At 35.1% G+C, this 25,845-nt stretch overlaps 1 protein-coding gene across 5 annotated transcripts in view; it reads left to right on the forward strand.

Annotated features, from left to right (window-relative positions):
• Positions 1 to 25,845, forward strand: part of ZNF638 (zinc finger protein 638) — an 88,661-nt gene that overhangs the window by 1,349 nt on the left and 61,467 nt on the right. For 2 of the 5 annotated variants that reach the window (XM_068563915.1, XM_068563916.1), the window contains exons 2-6: positions 10,248 to 11,763; positions 16,134 to 16,195; positions 22,192 to 22,230; positions 22,991 to 23,283; positions 24,432 to 24,706. In XM_068563915.1, coding sequence (XP_068420016.1) covers positions 10,450 to 11,763; positions 16,134 to 16,195; positions 22,192 to 22,230; positions 22,991 to 23,283; positions 24,432 to 24,706 — 1,983 coding nt within the window. In that variant the 5' untranslated portion in view covers positions 10,248 to 10,449. The remainder of the gene's footprint in view (positions 1 to 10,247; positions 11,764 to 16,133; positions 16,196 to 22,191; positions 22,231 to 22,990; positions 23,284 to 24,431; positions 24,707 to 25,845) is intronic. The other 3 variants (XM_068563918.1, XM_068563919.1, XM_068563917.1) reach the window with 2 other exon arrangements.

The raw sequence follows: 25,845 nt of genomic DNA on the forward strand, positions 1-25,845 counted from the left end.
TTGTTGATGATTAGGTATTCTAGACGTAGTGGGCTTATGTTGCATTCTTTTTCCTTTTGACAGCATTTCATATACACTTTATATATTCTCATACTCGGTGATATACACTTAGTGAAATTAACATGTTAATACACAGAAATAATGCTGGGCCTTCTTGATTGTGTTGGAACCAAGTGAGGGTAAAGATAAAACAGTTGGAAGAAACCACAGAATCTCGTTCGTTTTTATTAACTAGTTTTCATGTCACACATATCTATTACCTTGAGTAGTGGTTGTATTTTAGTTTTTGTAATCTCTTGTATTTTGTTATGGAGGGTGTATACAGCATATACTCAGGTTTAAAAAAGTACTTCTTACAGTCAGTGATCACTTTGTACTTCATGGCTGTCTTAAAAATTTTCTCTTGGGTGCTCTTAGGAAGGTGATCTCTGGAAATTTTTTTTATGTAGTGAAAGAAAATGAGAGACAAACAGTTTAGCGGAAAGAGAATATAGGCTTTGGAATCAGAAGATCTGGCTTCGAATCCCTGTTTTCCTCTTACTGTATGAGTGAGATTTGGGGTAAGTTATTTTAGTCTTTCTGAACTTTTGTTTCCGTATCTGTAAAATGGTGATAATACTACTTCCTGCTTGGGATTATTGTGAGGATTAAGTTAGAAAAGGTATAAAAAGCTCCTATCCTTTGGCACATAGTAGGTACTTAATAAATGTTAGCTGTTACTATTGTTGCAAATTTTTAAGTGCTTAGGCAGCATCTTTTAATAGAAAATTGCAACCTGTGGATACTACCTCTTAAATAAAAAGAAGAGGCTTAAAGGAATTTAGGTTAAATTGATAGAATTTTGGAGCTGAAAGATCATACAATCTTTCATTAAAATATTTTGTTCATCTGTTGATATAAACTTATCAAAATATATTGTATCCATTTATTTATATGATTGTTATGTTCATCTTTGTATCTGTCCCAGTGCCTGGTATGTATTAGATGCTCACATGTTGAGTGAACGAACTCAGGTGGTGGTTGCCACAGTCTGGATAAGAACACAGGCCCTTGGGAGTCCAAATCGTGCTCTTTCTACTGTGACTTAATGTATACTGGTCAAGGTTTGGAAAATATCTGTCCAAATAATTAATAAAGTGCTTTATATACTGAGAAACAGGGCTTCCAGTATGGGTACCCAGTAATATATTTTGGGCTGTTGCGCAAGGAAACAAGCTACTGAATGTTGAAATGTGGTGGTTTAGAGATCCTCCAAACTGAAAGTAATTATACTTGTGGCTAAAGCCAATAAGCCCTCTTTGTATCCAACTTTACTTACTCTTTCATTGCTTCAGCTTTATTTACTGTAGTCTGAAATTTGTGATTGAAATGAAAATGGAAAGAAGATAGGTATATGGAAAATAAGAGAATAATGGAAAGGAAGAAATAATGGTAGGGAAAAGGTGAGGTACAGAAATAAAACACAGCTCTTATGATCAGTGAGGATCAAGAGTAACGGGCTTTGTATTGAAAAGAGAAATGTTCAGGGAATATAGGAGAAGGGGTTTTAAGGTGCATATATTTTGATGTTTTCTTAGTGCTTACCTTGGGGCGTGTACATTTTGGATTATTTTTCTACTCTTTTGAGCCCCTTAAATAACAAAGTATATTTATTGTTACAGTCATTCTTAAGTTTTGATACTTTTTTCTTGCCTTATTTCCACAGTCTTCATTTTATTAATCTTGCAACTGATTTCCCTGTTGTCCTTGCTAATGAGTGAATGTTGCCAACTTTCTATTCTTTTGAATTTCTTCACTTAAAAAAAAATTTTTTTTTATTAGGGAAAATTTTAAAGATACACAAAAGCAGAGGGTATTTTATAATGATTCACCTATCACCCAGCTTCAACAATTATAAGCTAATGGTCAATCTTGTCTCTACCCTCCATCCTGTTATTTTTAAGCAAATCCCATAACATATCATTCATCAATTTATAGTTTAGAATTTTTCTCCAAAATATTTAGGAAAAAACATGCATATCACACCTAAAGTAATAATAGTTCCTTAATATCAGAGATTCAGTCAGTATTCAAATCTCCCTAATTGTTTCTTATACACCACACACGTGTCTGTGTATACATGTATTAATTTAATTTCTATTTATACTACCACATTGAAATTTTCAGAAATTACCCACGTCTTAATAAAAGGAACAAACAGCTACCTGCTTCTTAGGTAAAGCATTTTGTTTACTGTCTAACATTTTTTGAGCATCTGTTGCATGTCAGAGGGTATAATTTTAATCATTCTTCACATCAACATTCTGTGCTGTTATACTGAGTCTTGGGTTAATCAGCTTGCTGAGGCTCACATTTTTAGCAAGCAACGGGATCAGAATTAAAGCACTGAGTCCAGGGTCTAAGTTCTTAAAAAACACTATGCTATGTTAGTGTTAAATTTTACTTATGGGAGTTACCCAATTTTGCATGAAGTCACTTGCTGGCACCCCTTGTAGCGGGTGGATATCTTCAGATCAGTGGAAATTTCCCCAAAGATGAGATTATTATGGATTGCATAATGGGCTGACTAACAGTTCAATAGTTAGGGAGTGAACATGTTACAGAAGAATAGCCAAATCCGAAAATGTGCTTAGGACTGATGCTCTTTATCATTGCCAGCTTTTTGTCTGTTGCCATACTTGCTTATAGTCCTTTTTTGACCTAGTACTAAGGTGTTAGATAGCCTGGTATTGGGTCATTTACTATTTGAATGAATTAAAGTGCTGGCTGACAGGGGAATTCCCTATTTCCCTTCCCTTTATCGTTTTGCGTGCTTGCATGCACACACACGCACCCTTATTTTTTTCCTGAACTATCTTGAGAGTAAGTTGCATGTATTGTGCTCCTTTACCCTTTATTAGTTTACTAATTAGTGTAATAGTTTATTTCCTAAGAATAGGATGTTTTCTTTTGTAGTCATAGTGCCGTTATCAATCTCAGTAAATTTAACATTGATACAATTTTTTACCATATTCTGATTTTGTCAGTTGACCCAATAATGTTTCTTATAGCAGTTTTTTCCCCCCTCCAGTACAGGATCGGTCTAGGATTAGGTAATTGCATTTAGTTGTCATGTTTCTTTAGTCTTCCTTGCTTTGGAATATTTCTATAGTCTTTTAATCTTTTTGTGAAATTGCCATTTTCGAAGAATACTATTTGCTTTCTTTTTTTTTTTTTAATAGAACATTTTTCATTTTGGATTTTTTTGATGTGTCCTCTTGAATAGATTCAAATTATGCATCCCTGGAGAGAAAAATCAAATTGCTTTGTTCCCCCATGGTATCAGATCTGGAGGTGCAGGAAGTCCATCTGCCCCTCATGGATAATATGTTGTTTGATCACATGTTTGGTCAAAATCTTTGAGGTTTTTTCTCCCTTGAACTACTTGATCTGTGGAGAGATATTTTACGACCATGCAAATGTCCTATTCCTCATCAAAATTTCACTCAGGATTTAACATGCATGGATGATTCTTGCCTGAACCAATCTTAACATTACTGTGATAGTTATAAAATGATTTTCCAACTTAGCATTTCCTCTACATTTACAGTGATTGATTGGTGTGGCGTTATGGACTCCTGGTTTGCTCAGTGGTTACTGTCCAGTTCTTTCTTGCTTTATCTTATTCCATATATATATCTTGTTTTCCACAGTGAGAACCCTGGTTCCCAGCACTATCAAAACATTTACTTATATGCTCAATCCCATGATATATCTAAAGTAGTTTAAGAATAGCTTCATCCATACCACTGCAAAAAAAAAAGCAAAAAAAAACCCAAACTACTAAAAAGGGTAAGAATTTGTTTGTAGTTCTCAGTTTTCTCCCAGCTCCACCAAAACTGAGGGTGTTATAGATCAAATAGTGGGTTCATAAATTACTTGTTTTTAGTTTAGTTTAGTTTTCTTTTTCGCCTTCAGTGAGTTACGGTATTCATTTGAAAAATGAATTAGTTTGCTTTCAGTTTTAGCTTTTTTCCTTCTTCCCATCCTTGATTTAATTTTTTAAAAAATTTAGTTTGTTAACATGCTTCTGAAAGTCAAAATTATATAGTAAGACATACTCCATGAAATATGGTTCCCATTTATTTCCTTTGAGTCCTGTTTTCTGTGTTATCCTACCTATATTTCTTTTTGTAACCATAAGCAGATGCATGTGTTTTCTCATTTCCATTTTTTATATAAAGTAACATTATATATGTTCTTTTGTACTTTGTAAAGACCTTAAGGCATTTGGCATTTTAAGGCATTTGGTCGGATAATTTTGGTATGCTTAATTGAAGATTTTGGAAACCCATTTTAGGCAGATGGGAACATTTTCTGGCTCATGCACTTCATGAAAGAAGTGAACAACCAAATGGCAGGAAGGGTAGGGATGCAGTTTGACTTCAAGAACAATTGGAACTGGGTAGTGAATGTCTTCAGTACTATATTTACCTCTTGGTCCTGCTTACCTATTATACTGGCTTTCCTTTTTTCAGTATTCGTGCTTTCTCACTAAGGCAGTGAGTATGCTGTCAACAGCATTTTGACAACAGAATTTTATCAGTGTTCACCATTTTTCTCATTTCTAGTTTAAAAAAAAAAATCCCAGAAAAGATTTCTTTTTTCCAAGTTGGATCTAGTAGTTTTTCTTGGACTAATGTGTTGTATTTGTTGAGGGTAGCAAAGTAATAAGCAGGACCACCAATGAACATCTCAGGGGGGCATCATTTACTGTGGGAATACAGTGTTGTCTGTAGAGACCCATTTATGTATGCAGTATACATATTCCTGAAAAAGAAAAAAGCATCTGATTATACTCACATACCCTGTTTATCAAAAAAGTTGTTTTCCTGGAAATAATAGCTTTTAAATCATTGCTGTATAAGGTTGTTAATGGTGATCTGTTCCTGGTATTGTGCATTATTAGCAAGTTGATCTTCCATTTTCTTTCAGATCTGAAATCATGATGGTTACCAATCCTTCCAGGTAGCAGTGAAGTTTGATGATGCCCTTCATGATAAAAACAATGTTTCTAGTTTTCTGCTTATTTTTTTCTTTCTGTTTCTTTGACAGTTTCATTGAGGTGTACCACGTTTTGGCATTTTTAACAGTTTCATTGAGGTGTACCACGTTTTGGCATTTTTAACATCCAGCATGGTACTCGTGGCACCTTCAGAATTATGACTTGTGTACCTTTTGTGAGACATGAGAGGATAAAACTAAAGGTAGAAAAGAGTTGGCTGAGTGGATCTACCTATATACTAGAGGAGAATAGAAGATTGAGTACCAGTCAAACTGAGAAAAGCACGGAATGACGTGTACTCTTGTATTAACTGGCCAGTGTAATACTTGCATTCTTAGGTGTGAAAGTAGATATTATATATTTTGAAACAAACATTTGCTCTAACACAGGGTATCAAATGAAGTATGTGGGTATATACCTAGAAAATAATGTTAATTGTAGTTTTCCCTTCGTGGTAAGATTATAGAAAACTTTTAATTCTTTTCTGCTTGTCAAGAGGATGATTTTTCTTTCTTTTGGGGGAGGGTGTTAATAAACATGTATTGCCTTTTTTAATAATTAGAAAAAACAAAGCTACAAAATTTAAATTTTATATATCTAGAATACAGCATGGAAAGAACACCAAGAGGAGTCACAGTTTCTATTTGTGACCTTGCCACTTAGTTCTAAGGCTTTACTTAACCTGTAAACTTGGATTCACTTGCTTACTGGGTTGTTGCAAGGCTCAGATGAGATAACGGATATCAAATTGCTTTTTAAACCGTGAAGTGCTATAAAGTTCAAGTATGGGGTTTGATAAGTCTTTTCATTATGAATCTAATGGAGCCATTATGATCTGGCTGACTAATTTTTGATGATGCTTTTATATTTTTAGATTTCAGATTTCTTTATGAATATCTGTAAAGAAAATTAAGGATTCCCTTCCATCTGAAAGACTTATCAAAATAGCAGGTAGTGGACATCTCAGAAATATCTCATGGGATATCATGGCGATTTTTAAAAAAATCTTTTAAGCCATTTCTTCATGTCTGCCTCAAGAACTCAGTTTCTACTAGATGCTTCTAAAAGAATTTTTATGGTTGACATTTTATTGAATATTTCATTTCTTTTCAGAGTGGCATATTTTCGTTCTTGATAGGACATAGAAGAGTTTTTAACTGCTACTTGTCAAACTAATAATCCTTCAGGAGTTCAGAATGTTTTGTGACCATTAAATATCCTGTTTTTGAAAACCATTAAATATAGGAAAATAAAATGTTGATTGAAAATAGCAAATAGCGTAGTTCATACAATAAAGTTTGGTGTACCCTCTTCCCCTTCCCATCCATGTATGTATGCACATACACAAAACTAGAAGAAATTACATCAAAATATTAGTTCAGTGTTGGTAATGGTTTTACTGGTAAGCGTTTCATTTACTACTATTTATTGTTTTCTTTAACAAACATCTGTTATATCATCAGGAATAAAAATTTATTTTAAAGGCTAAGTGTTAATAATTGCAGTTGTGTTCAGAGGAGTTAATAATTAAGAACTCAGATCCCAACTCAGATTTTTCCAAGTTAGTTTAATGATTTGATGTGTTGGCTCTCTGTAAATTCCATTAGGTGAATGAACCTCTTTATGGCCAGAACTCCCAGAGTTAAGTGAAGAAGGCTTTATAATTGTTGTCTTTATTTGTTCAGTTGTTTTCCAGGTGTTAATGCCAAATTTACCCTTGTCTTCCTGGTTCTTGTTTTTTTTTTTTTTTTTTAAAGGAAGCAAGTTTTTTGTTTTTTTTTTAAATTTATTTATTTTTTATTTATTTTTATGGCTGTGTTGGGTCTTCATTTCTGTGTGAGGGCTTTCTCTAGTTGTGGCAAGCGGGGGCCACTCTTCATCGCGGTGCGCGGGCCTCTCACTATCGCGGCCTCTCCTGTTGCGGAGCACAGGCTCCAGAGGCGCAGGCTCAGCAATTGTGGCTCCCGGGCCCAGTTGCTCCGCGGCATGTGGGATCTTCCCGGATCAGGGCTCGAACCCGTGTCCCCTGCATTGGCAGGCAGATTCTCAACCACTGCGCCACCAGGGAAGCCCACTTGTTTCTTATCACATTGTTTTTAGGTTATATCAGTTTCATTCTCAAAAGACTGAGGGTTTATTTTCTTTGGTGTGGCATAACCTAATTCTTAATCAGCAGTTTCATATCAAGAGTCCTTTGCTTGTTTTGCTTAATTTTACTTTTTTCATCTCACAAATAGTTTAACTTTCTTCCACACAGAGAAAGAGTGAAATATGAAACTGTTTAATATCTAATAAGTCAGTTGAGTCAGGTGGGAAGGAATGATGTAGGGGAAAATGAACTAAAATGAGATTTTAGATTTAATCTGCGTGTTATTTATACATTGCCTGTTAATCATAGCAAATTAGCTGATTTTGGCTTTTGTTAGACTTTGGTGTGATAATATTAAATTAGATTGAGAAGTATGAAGTTACGTTGGTTTTATACTCTCCCACCCTCTTTTTTTGTTTTGTTAAAAATGTCATACTTAATATTTAGCACTTTAATTTTTTATTTTGGTAATGTTCAAACACGTAAAAAAGTAGAGAGGAAAGGTGATAAATCCTTTTGGACCCGTCACTCAGCTTCCACAACAAATATTTTTGCCAGTTGTGCTTCATCTAACTTCTCACTCACCACACCCCACCCCTCACTCCCGCCGACATGCACTCTTTGTTTTCTAGATTATTTTAATGAAAATCCCAAATTCATCATTTCACTTGCTAGATACTTGAGTCAACATTTGATTCTTTAAATGCCAGTGCATCAACGAATCTATGTGGATAACTGTAGATTTTCAGTTTATAACAGCCAAGGAAAAAGTGTTAACGTTAGACTGGAGCGTACTATTGTGTAGCTGGGAAGCTTGCCTTTTTCTGATCATTTTGCATTTTGAGTTTTTTTTTTTTAAGATATTGACATTATCAGGAATTAATTGCTTCAAAACACTTTTATAAAGCACAGCTGGCTTTTTGGATTGCTTTTACTTTTGGGCTTCCAGAGCACCTATTGTGTTGTAGTTCTTCCAGGATAGGTTTTGTGTTCAAGAGATTTAACTCTCTTTTTCTGAATCTGTTAAGATAGAAAGAGGTTGTATGTGAATAGAGATAGAAATTATTTTTATGATTTCTGCTTTTACTCATCTCTTACCCTTTTTGCCCCCCTAAATTTAGCTACCCTCTGCTTTGCAGAGGCAGAGATTAAAAGGTATTGATGCTTAGGAGTGAGATTTGTCTGCCTGAAAGACTCCTGCTCAGTGGAATGAGGGGAGGGAGAGTGAAACTAACATTTATTGGGCAGCTCCTTTGTTAGACACTGTACATGTTTGTATTTCATCTTAGTCCTTAACAGTAATCCATAGAGGAAGATACTTTCCTTTTTTACAGATGAGGAAACTGATGCTCTGGAGATTAAGTAGCTTGCCCAAAATCTTAATAGTAAATGGTGAATCTGGTAGAATTCAAACCCTTCTCATCTGACATATAGAGATAATTACTAGCTTAGAAATGAATTTGAACATTGCATGTATTACTGCATTTATTAGATTAATAGCTTAGTGTGTGCCATAGGAGATGATCAAAGAGATTCTTGTGGGGTGGGACTTGGAAACAATCTTGAAGATTGAGTTTGATTCAGAGAGCTAGGAGTATTCTAGGTAGTGAGGTATGAATAAAGTATGGAATGTGTTGGAAGTGGTCAGGAGATTGCAAATAGACCAATTTGGCTGTAGTAAAAATTTTTCATTAAGTATTATTGGCTAGGAAAGTGTGAAAGGTAGATTGGGATTAGGTTATATACTAAATGCCAGGTTGACAAGTTTGGACACTATCTTACGAGAAGCAGTAAAGTGGTGAAGATTTTTATGTAGAGGGGTGATAATAAAAGAAGTGTTTCAGGGATATTAATCAGTAACGACAGAATGAATTGAGATGGAGGCCAGCTGTGGTATAGAGTGATGAGAGCTTGCAGTAGGGTGGTGGTGGTGGTGAAAGGAGAAAGGAAAGTATAAGAGACATCGACAGGAATACGTAGAATTTTATGATTAGTTAGAAATGGAGAATAAAAAGTTTTTGAGCCTCATTGACTAAAGGAATTGGTGTAGAGAACAGAGGGTTGAAAATGGATAGTTTTGGGAGAAAGTTCCAAAGTCAGTAAAAACGGTAGCTAAAAGTTGGCATAAAGGAGAGTGGTTCTTGGCAATTTTTTTTTTTTTGTCTTCATAGATAATTTTATTAAATAGTCCTGGGGTTAATGAAGAATCACATATCTTAACTGAAACTATATTTTGTCTTGGTCCAGAATTTTATAGCTTTGTCAGAAACATGCAGTTAATAAGTTTAATTAGTTTTAAAATTTTAAATCATCCTAGCAAGCTGTTTCATCTTATTACAGTGTTTTATTCAGAAGCCTTAACCTAGGCTATTCTACATTTTAAAAAATTTGATAAACACATGTTTAGTAAGACCTTGTTATCTGAACTCTCTCTTACCCCAGTTCCCTCAAAACTCTAGAAGATACTCATCCTATAAAACTCAACTCAAACACTCATGACCTTTTACAGAAATAGATCCTTTTATGATGCTTTTTAGCATTGTTGTAATAATGAAAAACTCTATTTTGTTTTTCTTGTTAGATTGCGTGCACTTTGGCAGGAATCATGTTTTATTTGGCTTGAAAACTCCATAATGACTGTCATATTAGACAAAAAATGTTTAATAAATTGAATGATTCTGAACTCATTCCTTTCCACTAAAATCAAAAAGAAGGGGGAAAAAGATCTATGATGATAAAGAAACAACTTCTGAGAACTTACCACAGCAACTGAATGTATATTCTCACCCCATCCCCCAGTGGCATGCAGGATTTGGACACTTCTAAGAAGTTTTAAAAGGAGTTGTAATTACCGCTCAGCACCTAGGACAGCACCCAGTGCAACGCAGTGTACATGAACTCTGGCTTGAGGTTTGGGGTTTGTGTTCTGGATTCGGGAAAGAAAAGAAGAGAAAGTTTTGGGGAAAATTTAAAATCCTCGTAAACACTCTAAAAGTGTATGAAATGCAGAATGGTTTCATGGCTTTGTTTCAAAATGTTTTACACTGGCTGTAGAACCCACTTCATGAAGTAGTTTGAGTTAAAATGATCTAATATTTGTGTTTTAACTTTCAGCTTTGTGTTATTCTTGGAAAATTTGGCACCACTTGTGAATTCCTTGAACCTGGGCATTGCAAACCCACTTCTGTTGGGCCCATCTCCTTTGCACTTTGCTCAGATTAAGACTCAGTTGGCGCTTCAGCAGCTGAATGCCGTTGCCTCACATAGTTCAACACCACCTTATACTTTATTAAATCAGGCTTTCTTGAAAATAGCCATGTCGAGACCCAGGTTTAATCCTCGAGGAAACTTTCCACTTCAGAGGCCACGAGCACCTAACCCTTCTGGGATGAGGCCTCCAGGACCATTTATGAGGCCTGGATCTATGGGTCTTCCAAGATTTTACCCAGCAGGGAGAGCCCGTGGGATACCACACAGATTTGCTGGCCATGAATCTTATCAGAACATGGGACCACAGAGAATGAATGTTCAGGTAACTCAACACCGAACTGATCCAAGATTGACCAAAGAAAAATTGGATTTTCATGAAGCACAACAAAAGAAGGCGAAGCCTCATGGTAGCCGGTGGGATGATGAGCCTCATATGTCTGCATCAGTGGGAGTGAAACAGAGTTCTGTAACGCAGGTTACAGAGCAGAGTCCTAAAGTACAGAGCCGCTATACAAAAGAGAGTGCCTCAAGTATTTTAGCAAGTTTTGGATTATCTAATGAAGACTTAGAAGAACTCAGTCGCTATCCTGATGAACAACTAACTCCTGAAAATATGCCATTAATTTTGAGGGATATAAGAATGCGAAAAGTGGGGCGCCGATTACCTAATTTACCTTCTCAGAGCAGAAATAAAGAAACACTTGGTAGTGAGGCAGTTTCGAGTAATGTGATTGATTATGGGCATGCAAGCAAGTATGGCTACACAGAAGATCCACTTGAAGTACGTATTTACGATCCTGAAATTCCAACTGATGAGGTCAAGAATGAATTTCGGTCACAGCCGAGCATTTCTGCATCTGTTGCTGCTCCGAATGTGATATGTAACTCTATGTTTCCTGTTGAAGATGTGTTTCGACAGATGGACTTCCCCAGTGAGTCCTCCAATAATCAGTCCTTTTTCCCAGTTGAGAGTGGAAGCAAGATGTCAGGCTTACACATTTCAGGAGGACAGTCAGTCCTTGAACCTGTAAAATCTGTCAGCCAATCCATTAGCCAGCCAGTTAACCAGACAATGAGTCAGTCTCTGATTCCTCCTCCTATGAACCAGCAACCGTTTTCATCGGAATTAATTTCAGCTGTAAGCCAGCAAGATCGGATCCCACGTGAACCTGTCATTAATTCATCTAATGTACATGGATCGGGAGGAAGTAAAAAGAATTACCAGTCAGAGGCTGACATCCCCATTCAGTCTCCCTTTGGGATTGTGAAAGCATCATGGCTACCAAAGTTTTCACATGCTGATGCCCAGAAGATGAAGAGACTTCCAACTCCTTCTATGATGAATGATTATTATGCAGCGTCTCCAAGAATATTTCCACATTTGTGTTCTCTGTGTAACGTAGAATGTAGTCATTTGAAGGTGAGTGTTTTTAAAGATCACTGTATCATGATACTCAGCGCCCAAGTTTCCTCTAAATTCTCATGTATGCTGGTGTTAACTAGTCATTAAGGAAAAGGCAGAAATTTTGATTGCAACATCAACACTTAGTTGTAATCTTAAGTAGCCTGGCCTAAGTACTGAATTGGGTGTTAGGCTTTCTGTATTCCTGTGACTGGGCACACCACATGGGTCTGTCCATTTATTTTGAAATTCTGAGAAGTTATCCCAGAAAATGCAACATAAAATTGATATGACATAAACTGTACTTATAAGACAATGTCACATGAGTTACCTTTATCTAAATAAGAGAATCTGTTAGTATAAAAATAAAAACTTGGAATAAAACATTTGTTTTGCACACTTTTAAGAGACAGTCTATTGTAGCCTTGCATGTATCTATCGGTCTTGGGCTAAAGAGAGTTAATGTTGATTTAAATATCTTCTGATTCTGTCTGAATTAGGATTTTTAGCGTTTCATGAGGCGGAGCTTCCTCAAATAACCTAATCCATAGCAAAGTTGAGTCAAGATGAATTATTCGGACCAGCTGTGGGCTCAGAGCATAGAGTGTAGAATGATAGAACTTTAGAGAGAAGAGTCTTTAAAAAACAAAGAAGCCTTAGGTGTCTTCATGGTTAGTATAGTTAGAATGAAGTGTTTTACAGAGGTGCTGAAGAGTAATGTAGACTATACTGTTTGATAGTAATCATTGGTGGATTTGAGTAGAAATTTCCAAGTATGTTTTATTTACTTACATATGTTTGGAAACCACTGTTTCTTCTATTTACTAATGTGATTTGAAGATGTATATTATTCAATACAAGTGGTCAGGAAGGAATGTACTTCCCATGGGAAAAGGCTTTGATTCAAGGCCATAGCATTGGTTGTATACTTTGAATAGGCTTAAAAGTCTTTCGGTGTTAATTCTCTTGTTTTTTCTCCTTCCAGTGCTGCCCTTTTATTGTCTTTCTATTTCCCACTCACCAGGTTTCAGCCAACAAGAATCTGATACCTAAAACTGATGCTTTTGTCATAAAGGTTAACGCCAGCAAAGGAAATCAGCATTCTATCTCATTTTAGCCATATTTGCTGAGTTCTAATAAAATAATAATTGCCTTGCCTTATCACAGAGGATAGCAAAGTCTTGAAAAATCTCAGAATAATTTATAGCACTTAGTTAAAATCTGTATGTAGCCCTGGCCTAAGTACTGAATTGAGTGTTAGGCCCCCTGTATTCCATTTATTTTGAATTTCCAGTTAGTCATGATAAATCCAAGAAAAATATCTTAAATGTTTTAATTTTTAATCTGGTGAATAGAAAAGATATACATTTATTCAGTAACTATTTACTGATTACTAGTTTTGTACATGACTATATTAGGTGCTGGGATGGAAATAAAGAACTATATAAAGTTTACATGTTGTTCTTAAGCAGTTTTTACAGTCTCACTGAGGAGAAAAATTATACACCTAAAGAATTTTTTAAAAATTGGAGGGTAACAAATGGTTCATAATTGTTTGGTTATGCTGTAGGGGGAGAGATATTTAATATTTCTGTTTGATTGCAGACATATCAGTTCAGGCTAGCATTATCAAGTTACTGACACTTATTGTGTATTTAGCAGTATGTAATTAGAAAGTATAATATACTTTCTGACATCAGAAGACTTCCGTACTCCAGTTAAATAAGACTGATTGAGTGACTACTGCACTAAGTCTGTCTGGATTAGAGTGGTCTGGGAGGGAAGACTTCATGGAGTAGGTTGAAGATGGGTCTTGAATGATGAGTAGGCTTAGATATACCCAGGGGAGGAGGGATGACATTTCAGATAGGAGCAACAACAGTAAGTTTGAGGGGCCTTGAAAAGCTAGCCTAAGGAGTTTAGACTTGAGGTGAGAGGCATTAGGAAGCTAATTAAGGTTCTTGACATGCGAAGTGACACATTAAAAATGTCTTTCAGGGAGATAAATCTGACTGACGTGTACAAGATGAATAGAAATGAGAAGAGAGAGGGTAGGGCACCTAATTCGAGACTTCCCTAGTTATTCAAGTATAAGTTGGTGAAAGTATGAATTACTATGATAAAAGTAAAAATTAGGAAAAGAAATCATTTAACGATTATTAGAATTCACAGAGATTGATTGCCATTTTAAATGAACAGATACCTTTTAATAGAACAACACAATGGACCTAACTAATGAATTCTTCACTACTGGATGACAAGTGATAGGGATTTGTGAACATGGACTTAGGTAGTACAAACTACCTCTCTTGTTTCTGTGATATATCTTGCTGCATTGTAAGTGTGCATGTATTTGACATTATAAATATGTAACCAATAAATATAAATTACCAACTGCAAATTTTTTCTTGCTAAGTAATATCTGACAATATGTTCCCCATCTCTGAGTCTTTAAAACTATAGCCTGAAAAAGACAACAAGAAAGTGTGAAATTATTTTTTTTCTAAACTGGGTTTCAGACAGAGGAGGAGCCGACCTTAGTTTAGAAGTTATGTCTTTTTGACTGTCACAGTTGGTTTAGAAGCCATGTCTTTTTGACTGAAATAATTCAGTTTGAGAAAATACTGACAAAAGATTTTTGAAATAGTTGGTGGATAGAGAGTGAGCTCTGATATGGGTAGGTATTTTCACAGTTTGATTCTGGGCCCACTCAAGTCTACGGTCCTTGCCGCATCTCCTGCTTAGTAGATAATTATCACTTTTTCTCTGGAGAGGAGTACTGCTCTTGGACCCTTGTCTTACTGGAGAGTCTAGAAATTGGGGTGGTGTACGTCTATTTACTGAGCTTAAAAGCGAGTAATGTCAGTGAGTAAAGCGGACCTATTAAAAGGGTGTGTGTGTGTGTGTGTGTGTGTGTGTGTGTGTAGAACTGGAGAGAGTATGCCCTAAGTAAGTTAGCTGTCAGCATCACCTGTTGGTTGCTATATCAAATACATGTCTAGTATTAATTACATCTTCATATTTTTTCAAGAAAAGCTGGAAATCTCTGGATTTTTAAATATCGGCAATTTATTCAAATAAAACACTTTATGGTCCAAATAAATCATGCCCAACTTGATACCTGCCAGTGTGTCTGATGTAAGCAATATCCAGTTAATGTCAAAGACATGGGTTTAACAGTACTAAAGACTCTTAACTGCCAGTCTCTTCTAGCTTTCTAAATATTTGTATCACTGAGCAGGATATGCAGACATTTCTTTTTTGCAATCCACAATGAGTTACATGGCTTAATGAAATAATTTAGGGTTTGTCATAACCTGCTGCTGAGCATTGCAAATAGCATGCACTTATTTTCAGATAGTTCTCAACAAGGCAGATTCCAAAATTAGTGTCAACTGTTGTTTTTAACTCTGGATATTTCTAGTTCGTCTTTGGCAATGACAAACTAAAATGTTTTTGAAATGGAAATGAATAACATTTTCCTCAAGGAAAGCGTTAAAATATGGAACTGTTCAGTAAGTTTTCTGCCTTTCCAAATGTTGGAGAAACAATAAAACATTGAGTAATATACACATTGCTTTTAACTAACTGTTTCGTTTGGGGGACTGTATCTTTGAAAACTGTATTGCCTTAAAAAAAAAATCAGATGTATCTTCGAGGAGCTTTTTATGGATACGGAATGTAATTTTAGGGCAGCTTTGTGACACATGAAGTTATGTATAAGAAAGCATTTTGTTCATTGTAAAGCTCTATATGTAAGGGATATTATGTCTTTGAAATGATATTACTTTTCATTATATCCTGAAAATAAATTAGATTTGATCAGCAGCATTTTTTCATATTTTTACTAATCTTATCCTTTGCCAATACATAGTGAGTACCTTGCTTGGAATAGTATTGGCCTAAGAGGTAGGATTTTTTGTTGTTAATGTTGTTAGCTTGAATTTTAGAGTTGTAAGGCATTGAGACTATATTTTAGAGACTATATTTTAGACTATATTTTATAGAACGATACCATTCTATTTATAGAGTTTTTGGTGTTCTCTGTAGTAGTGTTTTATATTTGAGATGAGTTATTTCTGATCCATGCTTTTATTTTCTCCAAGTTTACATGTATATTTGACTTCAAAACGAGTATCCATGGGTATGATTTTAAAAATGTTTTCTATACTAAAATGTTTTAAAATGGCATCAATGAGTTGGTATTAAGTGCTTTTGTTTGGAGGCCTTTTATTTTTGTTTGTGAAAATTTTTATTGTAGCCAAATGGTATTTATAACTAGATTTGGTTAATTTTTGATAAAGTATACTGTGTCATGTTAAAAAGCCTAATTTCATTAGTCAAATAAGGAATGTTCTAATTTGTGCACTCTTCTCCTTTTACAATAGGATTGGATTCAGCATCAAAATACATCTACTCATATTGAGAGCTGCCGACAGTTACGTCAACAGTAAGAACAATTTTTTCCTTTTTTATAAGTAGCAAATTTACAAAATAAATAATGTTTCAGGTATGACTGCTTAATACCTTTAGTGTGGTACTTTGGAGAAAAATATTTTTTTAGAAAGCTATTGTGTATTTGAAATATTAATATACAAATATATTTAATCTTTTCCCCAAAGGAGAGAATTAAATATGGTCCTTTCTTCTGACTCCTTCCTAATTTAATCCCAGTAGGTAACTTTAGTATCATTGGTTCATTCCTGCTGGCTTGCCTTCCCTTGGGATGGTTTATCTTTTTCAGAGCACATAGTCTACCCTTCTCCTACACTTCTTCCCCCTCATCCCCACCCCTTTCCCAAAGGATAAGAAACTAAAAACCACCCAAACCAAACACTAGTCTTTAATTTCAGGTCTAAACCTCTCCTGGTTTAGAACCTATATTCAGAAAAAACCTTAAGTAGGAGATGAACAAGCTAGATACGGTGCTTCCTCAACATTGGTTCTTCAATTCTTTGACCTTTTCCTTCTTTAAGACAGGGCACCTATGAAGGTGAAAAGTGTGATATTAACAGTATTCTCTAATATCACCTGGAGTTACATAAAATTAAATTGTGCTCCTTTTAACATCATTAAATATACTGATATAGTTGTGTGTCAAATTCCTGGTCACTATACTGATGATAATAACATGTTCTTGAGCAAATGGATTTGTGGCAGCTGTTTTGGTTTTTTGTTGTTGTTCTTTATGAAAATATCAACAAAATTTTTTGAGATTATTCAGGACTCTTCTAGTCATATGTGATAAACCTAACTCAGACTAGTTTTTTAAAGTAAGGAAATTTATTAGCTTATTTAACTGGGAAGCTTAAGGAGTGTTTCTAGTTTCAGGAACAGCTGAATAAGATGCTCAAACAAAAATCAGAGTGTCAGAAATATTTTCGTTTCTTGGCTGTTCTCTTCTGCTTTAGCCTCATGAGAAAGGCACACTTTTCTCCACAAAGCAAAGTGACCCCTTAGTTCCAGACTTAAGTGATCTGTATAGCTAGCAATTCCAGGAGTTAAAAAATAAATAAAAACACTTCTTTCCTCATAAATTCTGCGGAAGTCCTCGGTTTGACTCTTTTGGTTCACTGTGGGTTAGTTGTCCATCTCTAAACCAGTTATAATGGTTGCAGGAATAGGGTACTGAACCTCGGTTGGTGTCAAGTGTTGAGTGTGATATAAGCCCTACCTTAATTGTATAGACTAATAATAGAGTTGCTTACCTGTATAGATGTGTGCACACAAACATTGGTTATCATGCGGAGATAATTTGTTACTTAAATTGGATAGGCCTTACTGCCACTGTAAGTGGAAAATCTCTCCTAAGCCACAAATTTTCCCACAGATACCCAATGGGATGTCTCATTTTTATGAAGGTAAGGGATTTAGGTGGGAGTTAGTTGCTGTAGGTAGGCATTAATGCTAGTAAGAGGATTCTAGCTACATGCACTGTCATTAATTTACTACATCAAATGGCATTTATGCCTATTTAAAGACTTTTGTGTAGATAAGGCTTTTTTTTTTTTTTAATGCACACAGGACCCTGATTTTTTTTTTTTATATTTATTTTATTTTTTATTTTTGGCTGCGTTGGGTCTTTGTTGCGTGTGGGCTTTCTCTAGTTGTGGCGAGTGGGGCTGCTCTTCGTGGAGGTGCGTGGGCTTCTCATTGTGCTGGCTTCTTTTGCTGCGGAGCACGGGCTCTACGCATGTGGGCTTCAGTAGTTGTGACACGAGGGCTCAGTAGTTGTGGCTCATGGGCTCTAGAGCGCAGGCTCAGTAGTTGTGGCCCATGGGCTCTAGAGCACAGGCTCAGTAGTTGTGGCACACGGGCTTAGTTGCTCCGCAGCATGTGGAATCTTCCCGGACCATGACTCGAACCCCTGTCTCCTGCATTAGCAGGCGGATTCTTAACCACTCTGCCACCAGGGAAGTCTCCAGGACGCTGATTTTAAAGCATGTGCTTTCCATGCCTGCTACTTCATTGCTTGTTTTACATTTTTATGTTTTTCAGGTTATGTGCTCTTGAATAGTTTCTTTATGGCTTTCTATTGCAAAAAAAATTTAATATGTTAGATTTGATTAGGTGCTTTGGATTTTTCCATGGCAAAATATATGCTACTTCATTCTTTTTTTTTTTTTTAAGCTGCGTTGTGTTTCTAAACCTTAATCTGTTTAGTCATTCCTCTGCTGATGTATATTTAGGTTCTTATTCCTTTTCTTAAGGCTGATTATCTCTTCTCTCTCGTTGTCTTGGATCTTTCTGGATTATGACATAAGAGTAGTTGGTTAACTTGAGAAAAGATAATAGTGCATTAAAGTTTTAGTATTAAAAATAAATAATAAGAGCTGTATGCTTATTGTGTGCTGGGCGTTTTTCTAAGTGCTTTACACAGTGTCTTTAATCTTCAAGCAACCCTATGAGATATATGTATAATGATTATTTGTGATTTTACCACTGGGGAAACTGAGAGGCAACTTCCCTACTACAACACAGCAAATAATTGGCACAACTAATCTGTCTAACTCATGGATCTTTGCTCCTTTTTTTCCTCTCAACATTTTATTTTGAAAAGTTTCTAAGCCACAAAAAAGTTGAAGGGATAATAAACATTCATATAGTCTTTGTCTTTATTAACCAATTATTAACATTTGACATATCTATTATATCTTTATATGTACATTTTTAATATTATAGTTTTTGAAAACTACTTGAAAATAAATTACAGACATTATGACACTTTACTCCTTAATTCAACATCTGTCTCTTAACACAGTGATTAACAAGGATTTCATAATGCCTTCCAGTACATAGGCCAAGTTCAAATTTTGCCATTTGTTTCCAAAATGCCTTTATAACTATCTTTGCCTACGCCACCCCTACACTTTTTTTTTTAGCATTAAATTTTTTTTATTGGAGTGTAGTTGCTTTACAATATTGTGTTAGTTTCTACTGTACAGCAAAGTAAATCAGCTGTATATATACACATATCCCCTCTTTTTTGGATTTCCTTCTCATTTAGGTCACCACAGAGCATTGAGTAGAGTTCCCTGTGCTATACAGTAGGTTCTCACTAGTTATCTATTCTATACATGGTATCAATAGTGTATGTATGTCAATCCCAATATCCTTTTGAGGAGGATTTTTCACAATGGTTGACTTCTGAAATGTCCACAAAAGTTGTCTTGTAGAATATTCCACATTCTGCACCTTTTTGGTTTTTTTTCCTCTTCATTAAATTCAGGTTGAACAGTTTTGTCACAAAAACTTTATAGGTGATGTGTATACTTACTGCATCACATTGGGATACAGATAATGTCGTTTACTTAGGTTCTTGTTCTTAGCCATTATGTTTATATTGCTTATGTATCATGCTTCTGAAACATTTTAAAAAACTAGTTAGTACCAAATGTAAAATAGATAGCTAGTGGGAAGCAGCCTCATAGCACAGGGAGATCAGCTCGGTGCTTTGTGACCACCTAGAGGGGTGGGATAGTAGGAGGGAGGGAGACGCAAGAGGGAAGAGATATGAGGATATATGTATATGTATAACTGATGCACTTAGTTATAAAGCAGAAACTAACACACCGTTGTAAAGCAATTACACTCCAATAAAGATGTTAAAAAAAAAAAAAAACTAGTTAGGCAATATACAGGCAGTCCAAACTCTATTTGCAGAATAGTATGTATGCTTTATCTTTCTGCTCTGGGCAGCAGAGACAAGAATATGTATTCTAGCAGTTAACCTAGTTCTGAAACATCATTTCACATCTGAAACATTGTTACCCACTCTTGAACTGGAAAGCTCTGGAAATTTAATAACTTCTGTGTGTCCACAACCAGCTATATTTCCAGCATTGTACATAAGAGAAAGCTAAGGCTTACTCATAGTAAGTAACTGGCTTTCAGATACATGGCCATTAAGTGGCAGTACCTACACTTACACCCAGCTGTGTTTGATTCCAAAGGTCTTGCTTTAGTTTTTTTTTTTTTCTTTTGGTCGCACCACATGGCTTGTGGGATCTCAGTTCCCCAACCAGGGATTGAACCCAGGCCCCAACAGTGAAAGTGCCAAATCTTAACCAGGAGACCACCAGGGAACTCCCAAAGGTCTTGCTTTTAAACACAGTAACATGAGACCGGAAATGTATCTTCTTAGATGGTACAGAGTAACAAAAGTTTTTAAAAATGTAGTAGTAGATGAAACAAAATTGTTCATGTTTTAACAATTGTTGATGCTGGGTGATAGATACATTGGATTGAAGTTAAGTTTTTTTGCCTTCATAGTTTGTCACATTATAGTTAGAAGATGCATCATGTCTGCTCTTAAAGCAGGAAGAAGTGGGCAGAAGCTTTCTCAGAAGTCTGCCAGTGGTTTTGCACCTATGGCTGTCTCATTGGTTTGAACCTATCACTGGCTATCTTCTAAGGAGGCTGGGAAAGCAAATATTTAGCTTTTTTAGCCTTTGTTGTGGAGGCAGGCATGGGAAAAGAGAGTTGAGAATTGCTTTTGAGTTAACCTGCTAACAATGTCTGAGACAAATATCAACAAATAAAAACCACTTTACCTTTAGTAAGGTTTTGACCTCACTTTATTTTCCTGCCAGGTGACTTGTTGAGTCTGCTGCCTTCATTTCCTTACCTGGCTCTCCTCTTGGTTGCTGAAATTGTATTTTTGAACATCAGTGATTCAGTAATTTAATTTAATCACCATTTCCAGTTAACTTTTAAGAGTCCAGAGCATCTAGAAAAGATGAGGATAAAGATGTCTTTTTTTTAGGCTTCCATGATGTTGCTGTTCCTCCTACTTTTTCTTTCTGTAATTAACCCTTAATCTCTTTCATTGGTGTATCTTTGTCTGCTTTACTCTTAAGTGTTAGCGTGCATAAGATTCTGTCCTCAGCCCTCTTTTTTCCCCGCAAACTATTCTCTGTTTATCTCACTCATTCTTAGTAGTATAGCTGATGCCTGATTTTTAATATCCCAGCCCTCATCTTTTTCTGTAATCCAGATATTTCCAGTTGTTCTGAAAACATTCCTATGGTCCCTTCACTTCAGAAATGTTTATTGTTCCCCGTTGCCTTTTACTTATGTGCAGCCTCCTTAATCTGATTTCAAAGGACGTTCATAGTTTGTCTCTGAGCTGCCTTTCCAGGTTTTCCCCCTCATAATTGCTTTTCGTCGCTTACATGCTGCAGCCATACCGGTTCCTGGAATAGAACACATGTTTTGCCTCCAGTGCTTCTTTTATGTGTCACCACTGTATGAAACCTAACCTGATCCATGCCTATTAACAAGACCTTTCGCCACATGGCTTGTGGGATCTTAGTTCCCCTGAAAAGCAACCTTTTTCTTTGAATTCTCCCCTGAATCCTCCCACTAGATCCTCTCTTGAGGAGCAATTGGTACAGTGTAAGGGGCACTATTCATGTCTTATTCTGTAGAGTGGTGTCCCCTGGGGTTCTGCAAAGTGGGTGAACTGTCTTTAACCCCTACCTAAGCTTGTGTTTTATACCTCTTCTATACCTCTCAACACTTTTATGTGTACTGCTTGTTTTACCTAAATAAACATTGAGGCCTTTGAAGTATAGGGAATGTGTTTCTTTTCCCTGAATTGCCTAATAAATCACTGTGTTGACTTTGGTTTTTTATCTTTTTTTAATCTTTTTAAAAATATTTTTTAAATTTTTAAAAATTTAAAAAAAAATTTTTGTTTTTAAAATTTTTTTAATTTTTATTTATTTATTTATTGGCTGCGCCACATGGCTTGTGGGATCTTAGTTCCCCAGCGAGGGACTGAACCCGTGCCCTTAGCAGTGAAGCACGGAGTCCTAACCACTGGTCCGCCAGGGAATTCCCTTAACTTTGGTTTTGAACAGTCCTCTTGATACATTGCAGGGAAAGATTGAGCCTTATAATCTTATTTTAACTGTTCATTAATATTGTTTATTCTCAAAATAGGTATCCCGATTGGAATCCTGAGATCCTCCCATCAAGAAGGTAGTTATTTTTTTTAATAGTGGTATTATTGAAATTTGATTTTCTTTTAAAAGTAAACAAGTACTTTTTTTTTTTTTAAGGTACTGTTTTGAATAGAGTCCTGTTTTGACCATTTTTACTTTTAAACAATAGGCAAATGCAACCATCTCAATGAATCTTTCTTTAATTACCCCAGTTTAAGTGTGATAGCTCCCATCTGTGAACTTCTTTTTTTTTTTTTTTAAGTCTGTTCTGAAAATACTTTATACTTTAATACTTTTTATTATTATTTTATGTTTGTGGGATCTTAGATTTGAAGGCTGGGAATGGGGTTCCCGGTTCAATGTGTAGGTATACAAGTACAACAGTCAAAGAAATATTTGTGGATGGCATAACATTTCAGGAAAAATTGTCGAAAAACATTTGTTTATGTAAGTCATTTCCTAAATTCTTCATGTAATATAATACTTTCAAAACATAATTGGATATAATAGTGGTATAGGAAAAATGCAAGAAATTGATGATAATATTCTTTTGTAAATTAACAAAACAGAGGAATCTAAGCAATGAGAGAGGTGATCATCTGCTCTGATTGTTTCTTACTCATCTACAAGGCTGAATTGCATCATGTCAAACAGGTTTTTGCTTTACATAAATACATGGTATCAGAATTTGGCGTTGTTAATAGTCTGTTTTTAAGAAGATAAATCTGTCATTTAATATAGATTTAAATTTATGTTAAATTGATGAATCTTGTGGTTTTTTTTCCTACACTTTGTAGAAATGAAGGCAATAGAAAAGAAAACGAAACTCCAAGAAGACGATCTCATTCTCCCAGTCCTAGACGTTCTAGGAGATCAAGCTCAAGTCACAGATTCCGTCGATCCCGAAGCCCAATACGTTATATGTACAGACCAAGAAGTCGAAGTCCAAGAATTTGCCATCGTTTCGTTCCTAGATACAGATCCAGATCCCGTTCACCGTATCGAATGAGAAATCCATTTAGAGCCAGTCCAAAATGCTATCGATCAGTTAGCCCCGAAAGGACATCAAGGAGATCAGTGAGATCATCAGGTACACTTATGGTTGTGAATAATAAGTACTTATTTTGACTAAATTTTTTTAGTTTTTTTGTTTGTTTGAATTTTTTATTTCTATTAAGCTTGAAATGGTGACTTATATTACTACTGTCAAGATTTTTTTAAATGTTGACATTTTGAGGTATTTGGCTCAGCTCTTTTTAAAACTTTCAAGGTTTTTAAGAGATGGAATGTCCTACTTTATTGAATTTTAGAATTTCTATATGAAATCCAACCCACATCCCAACCTATTTCATTCTTCTTCCCTTTATTATGTATCAGAAGAAGTGTGGGAGACTGTATCTATCCACCCAACATCAAACTTAAAAACCAAGGATATACAAACATCTTAGTTTGCTTTAGTAATTGATTATAGACTTGTCTTCGGTGAATTAATTTGAAACATTTTAAAAATTATTCATATTTTCAACCTGTGTCTTTGTATTGGTTTAGTGACCTTTCTGGAAATAGCTCTTATATAATTTTTTTCTGAGACCTTTGCAAAGGTCTGTGAGGTCTTTCCTTTTCCAACTACATGTCTTTGTGAAGCTGGATTTTTCTTTTAGTATTTCAGCTGAAATAATGTATCCAGCAGATTGGATGCAGAAGCAGATACGAGAATTCAGACTTTTTTTAAGACCAATATTAAAGTATTTGGAAAATATACAGTGGTGCTACTCATCTAACTAATTTTTGTTTTGAAATTAAAGTTTTTTATAAAAATATATTATTTATATTAACATAGGAGTTTATTATTATTAAATTAATTAATATTTTAAAAATTCTATTTTAGTTTCTTAAATGGTAAACATTGATAAATTGAACACAAACAAAAGCTCTTTGGAGTCCTCAGTTTTTAATAGTGTAAAGGGATACTGAAACCAAAAGTTTGAGCACCACTGGTATAAGAGAAGCTCACTGAATAAGGGATCTTCATGTTTTTATATCTTCACTTTTGAGTGAAGAATTAAAGAAGAATAATTTTGTGTGTGTGTGTTTGCCACCTGTTTGGCCTAACAATAGCTCAATGTGATAAATATTTGGACAGTTGAGAGATGATTCTTTTTTTTTTAATAATGTGATGAGATGTTTCCTACCTTAAGTTCTTTTCAGTTGAAGTAGTATTTATGTCCTTTTTACCAGACAGAAAAAAAGCATTAGAAGATGTAGTACAACGGTCTGGGCATGGGTCAGAATTCAGTAAACAGAAACATCTTGAAGCAGTTGATAAAGGACACTCACCAGCACAAAAACTTAAAACTGTCAGTGGAGCAAAGCCATCAGTTAAATCTACGAGCTCTACAAAGAGTGATTCAAATATAGGACATTGTACTCGTTACAAATCAAAGAATCTTGAAGATGACACCTCACCAGAAAGTAAACAGGTGTCTGATAAAGCTGTTTCTCTACAACGTAAGGTCAGTAGTTCTTTGTTAGTGGAAGTGTGTGCATACATTTGTTAATATGACAAAGAGAAAACAAAGTTTTCAGAATTTTTAATTTTCATATTTCCAAAAGTTTGAAATCGTGACTTGTTATGTTGATATGGAATATTTATTGGTTTCTCTTCTGAATATAATAAAAGTCCAATAAAGTCCTGTAGATTACAAATCCTAGAGGTTTGGCATTTGATATATCAAAAGTGAGAACGTTTTGACGGTTTGGTGTTTTTGGCTAACCACACAAACAGATCCTTGTGATAAGTTTTGCTCCCTGATTGGGGAAATGGATGTAATCAGCAGCATTATATATTATATTGAGGTTTTATAATCTTTGTTAGTAAGTTATTAGTGAGTCTCTGCTGAGAATTGGTCATTTTTAATCTGTTTTATACTTTTTGCAGTACAGTTCATAAGTTAAATACTTCATTGTCCAGTGTAGAATACTAGTCTCTTTTCTGGGTACTAACTTATTGGTGTATTTTGATGGTATTGCTTTATTGTATATGTTAATGAAATTACTATTATAGCAGATAATATATAAAGCATCCTGAGACTATCAGAGTAACTCCTGATAGGCCAGATTTTCAAATGTTTATTATGTTGTAATAGTAACAAGTCTTCAAGTATTTACGTATACATTGCTCTTAACATTGTCTTAACGTTCAACAACTACAGTTCCCTGCCCCAGAGAGCTTATATTTAGAAGGATAAACTTAAAATAATCAACCTGCAATTACAGGATTTTGAAGAGCATTAATTAGGAAGAAATGTTGAGTACAGGGCATTAATCTCGAAGAGGCTTAGTTATTCTGTAACGTTCTTTCATTTTGTTTCTAGACTTCTAGATGGTGGCGGTGGAACTTTTAAAAAGTTTTTTCTTTTTGAGTCAATTTTTAACATAGGTGGCAAATTTGATAAAGTATATTTAAATTGTATGTAGTATAAATCTTTAAAAATATTATGCCCATCTAGATAACATTTTTAATTATTAGAACACAGAGTAAGTAAAGCTATAATGTCAGCTTCACTAGTGATGTGCCATGCAGATTCATATAGAAAAATACTCTTTAATAGTTTTGGACCATTTCATTTCATAGGTCTTGTTTGTTACAAAA

Source organism: Eschrichtius robustus, chromosome 15, assembly GCF_028021215.1.
Source record: "Eschrichtius robustus isolate mEscRob2 chromosome 15, mEscRob2.pri, whole genome shotgun sequence".
In the NCBI taxonomy this organism is placed as follows: Eukaryota; Metazoa; Chordata; class Mammalia; order Artiodactyla; family Eschrichtiidae; genus Eschrichtius; species Eschrichtius robustus.